The sequence below is a fragment of the Pteropus alecto genome, unplaced genomic scaffold, assembly GCF_000325575.1.
Source record: "Pteropus alecto unplaced genomic scaffold, ASM32557v1 scaffold135, whole genome shotgun sequence".
Taxonomy (NCBI): domain Eukaryota; kingdom Metazoa; phylum Chordata; class Mammalia; order Chiroptera; family Pteropodidae; genus Pteropus; species Pteropus alecto.
In genome coordinates, this window is record NW_006438076.1 from 4,729,596 (window position 1) to 4,732,853 (window position 3,258).

At 64.5% G+C, this 3,258-nt stretch overlaps 1 protein-coding gene across 1 annotated transcript; it reads left to right on the forward strand.

The window, feature by feature from the left end:
• Positions 1-283: 283 nt before the first annotated feature.
• Positions 284-1,984, forward strand: RTN4R (reticulon 4 receptor; the record flags this gene model as incomplete). The annotated part of the gene is made up of 1 exon (XM_025049205.1): positions 284-1,984. A coding segment is annotated over one exon (1,404 nt), but the record flags the coding sequence as incomplete, so codon positions are not given.
• Between the last annotated feature and the right edge of the window lie 1,274 nt (positions 1,985-3,258).

Consider the following 3,258-nt stretch of genomic DNA (forward strand, 5'->3'; position numbering starts at 1 on the left):
CCTCAGCCGGGACCTGGCTAACCCCGAGTGGAGGGGGGTGTGGGCATGTTGGCTCTCGTGTTTCAGCTCTGGGCAGGACGGCATGGGGCTCCTACAGGCGAAGTTTCCTGGGATGTAACTCCCCTAGCAGATTTTGGCGCAGCAGCTTCCACGTGACAGAAAGAGCGGGGATCACAGCACCTGAGTTCTCAGGGGTGACAGCACGACCTGGGGCTGATCTGGCTCCAGCACAAGCCCCAGCCTCACAGAGCCCGCTGCCCGCTAACCACCCTCTCCTCCCCCCACAGGGAGTCGGCTGCTGGCCTGGGTGCTGTGGCTGCAGGCGTGGCGAGTGGCGGCTCCGTGCCCAGGTGCCTGCGTATGCTACAACGAGCCCAAGGTGACAACAAGCTGCCCGCAGCAGGGCCTCCAGGCTGTGCCCACTGACATCCCAGCGGCCAGCCAGCGCGTCTTCCTGCATGGCAACCTCATTGCGCACGTGCCAGCCGCCAGCTTCCGCGCCTGCCGCAACCTCACTATCCTGTGGCTGCACTCCAATGCACTGGCCCACATTGACGCAGCCGCCTTCTCTGGCCTGGCCCTCCTGGAACAGCTGGACCTCAGCGACAACGCACAACTGCGTGCTGTGGACCCCACCACATTCCATGGCCTGGGCCGCCTACACACACTGCACCTGGACCGCTGTGGTCTGCGGGAGCTGGGCCCTGGCCTGTTCCGTGGCCTGGCCGCCCTGCAGTACCTCTACCTGCAGGACAATGGGCTGCAGGCGCTGCCCGATGACATCTTCCAAGACCTGGGCAATCTCACTCACCTCTTCCTGCATGGCAACCGAATCCCCAGCGTGCCCGAGCACGCCTTCCGCGGCCTGCACAGCCTCGACCGCCTCCTGCTGCACCAGAACCGTGTGGCCCGTGTGCACCCACACGCCTTCCGTGACCTTGGCCGCCTCATGACACTCTACCTGTTCGCCAACAACCTCTCCGCGCTGCCCGCGGAGGCCCTCATGCCCCTGCGAGCCCTGCAGTACCTGCGGCTCAATGACAACCCCTGGGTGTGCGACTGCCGGGCCCGCCCACTCTGGGCCTGGCTGCAGCAGTTCCGTGGCTCCTCGTCCGAGCTGCTCTGCAGCCGGCCCCGACGCCTGGCTGGTCGCGACCTCAAGCGCCTGGCAGCCACCGACCTAGAAGGCTGCGCCGTAGCTGCTGGGCCTTCCCGTCCCATCTGGACTGACAGGCACGCCGACGAGGACCTGCTGGGGCTTCCCAAGTGCTGCCAGCCGGACGCCGCAGACAAGGCCTCAGTCCTGGAGGCTGGAAGTCCGGCCTCAGCCGGCAACGCGCTCAAGGGACGTGTGCCATCCGGTGACAACCCTCCAGGCAACGGCTCTGGCCCGCGGCACATCAACGACTCCCCCTTTGGGACCCTGCCTGGCTCAGCTGAGCCCCCACTGACTGCACGGCGGCCCCAGGGCTCCGAGCTACCAGGGCCCCCCACCATCGTCCCTCGCCGGAGGCCAGGTTGTTCCCGAAAGAACCGTACCCGCAGCCAGTGCCGTCTGGGCCAGGCGGGCAGTGGGGGCAGCGGGGCTAGTGACTCGGAGAGCTCAGGCGTCCTGCCCGGTCTCAGCTGCAGCCTGGCCCCCCTGGGCCTCGTGCTGGTGCTCTGGACCGTGCTCGGGCCCTGCTGATCAGCCCCCCATTGCAAGCAAGGCCTTTTTCAGTAGCCAGGCGTGTGTATATACGGGGTCCCCTCCACGCCTCCAGCCAGCACTGGGCGGCAGGCCCCAAGGGGCAGCCAGACCCTCCCTGACGGATGCCTCCCACCCGCCCACCCCATCTCTGCCCCATCATGTTTACAGGGAGCAGTGGCAGTGTTTGTTCCAGAACACCGCCTCCCACCCGGACCGCGGTATATAGAGATATGCATTTTATTTTACTTGTGTAAAAATATTGAACGATGTGGAATAAAGAGCTCTTTTCTTAAACTGTGGCCTCTCAGGTTGGGGGTGGGGTGGGCCCCAGAAGTGCAGCCCTGCCCCAGTCTCGGACATACAGAGGCCCCAAGATGGAAGGGAGTTGCAGGCCACACGGGTGGTGCAGCCCGGGCTGCAGGCAGTTCCGAACACCTCAGCCCAGCAACCATGGTGGCCACTAAGAACACGTGGTGCCTCAGCCCATCTCCTGGCCACAAAAACTGATGTCAGTGAGCCTCGCCTGCCATCTAGGCTGGCAGCAGCATTGGAGGAGAGGTGTATGTCCAGCCCAGATCACACACCCAGCCCATGGGAGCTGGATGTGGCTGCCTTTGTGGGGACATTTGCTCTGGTGCCACATGGAATCCCTGGAGGTCCCAGTCTTCCACCCCAGCCAGCCCAGCTCCAGTTCCCCACCACCACCACCAAGCTCCCATGTGGCTTGGGGTGGCCCCTGTGCAGGTGGGCTGGGATGGCCCTGCAGGAGAGCTGGGGAGTGAGGCCTGGCAGGGGCCGTGTGTGCCCTCATACTACTGCCCGTGGTCGCATTCTATACCTACAGCCACACCTGCACAGGCACGTGCCCAGGACACCCACACTTACTCCATGGCAAACCCAGACACAGGCCAGTGTGGGTCTGCAAGCCCCTGTACACACGTGCACACAACAGGCACACAGGCAGGGCAGGGACGGCACGTGTATACACACATGGCATCCACGCACAGCACAGGCAGAAATATGCACACGCACGTTTCCTCAAGGCCTAGGCAATGAGGACTCAGAAACAAAAGGGAAAGCGGCCACGTGGCTGAGGCTCCCCCCATCCTCCTCGAGCAGGGGCCTGGGGGAGCATCCTGAGGGCACAGGGAGAGGGAGGAAAACATCGATTGGGGGAGGGAGTGATGGGAGTATTGCTGGTGGAGCCAGATGGCCGTTGAGGGCCGCAGGGGCTCCGGGAGCCCACCTGAGGGAGGAGGGGGAGGGGAGGACATGCTCAGCAACCAGGTCTCTGGCTCCACTAGCCCTGGAGGAGCTCAGACTCTCCCTCCCCTGCCCAGGGCACTGTGCGGGGAGGCACCCCTGACCCCCCCTGTCTGGCCCTTACCCCTTCCCACATGCCCTAACTCTTCTTCCAGGAGACCTTTGGGCCTGGGTGACTGGCAGCGCCTGCCTCTGCATGGCCCTGGCAGTCTGTCCCTCTGCACGGTGGACACCAGCACATTCCAGCTCCAAGACCGGGCCACCTTGCCCCTGGGCTTGGAGAGGGCAGCTCAGGCAAGCCTTAC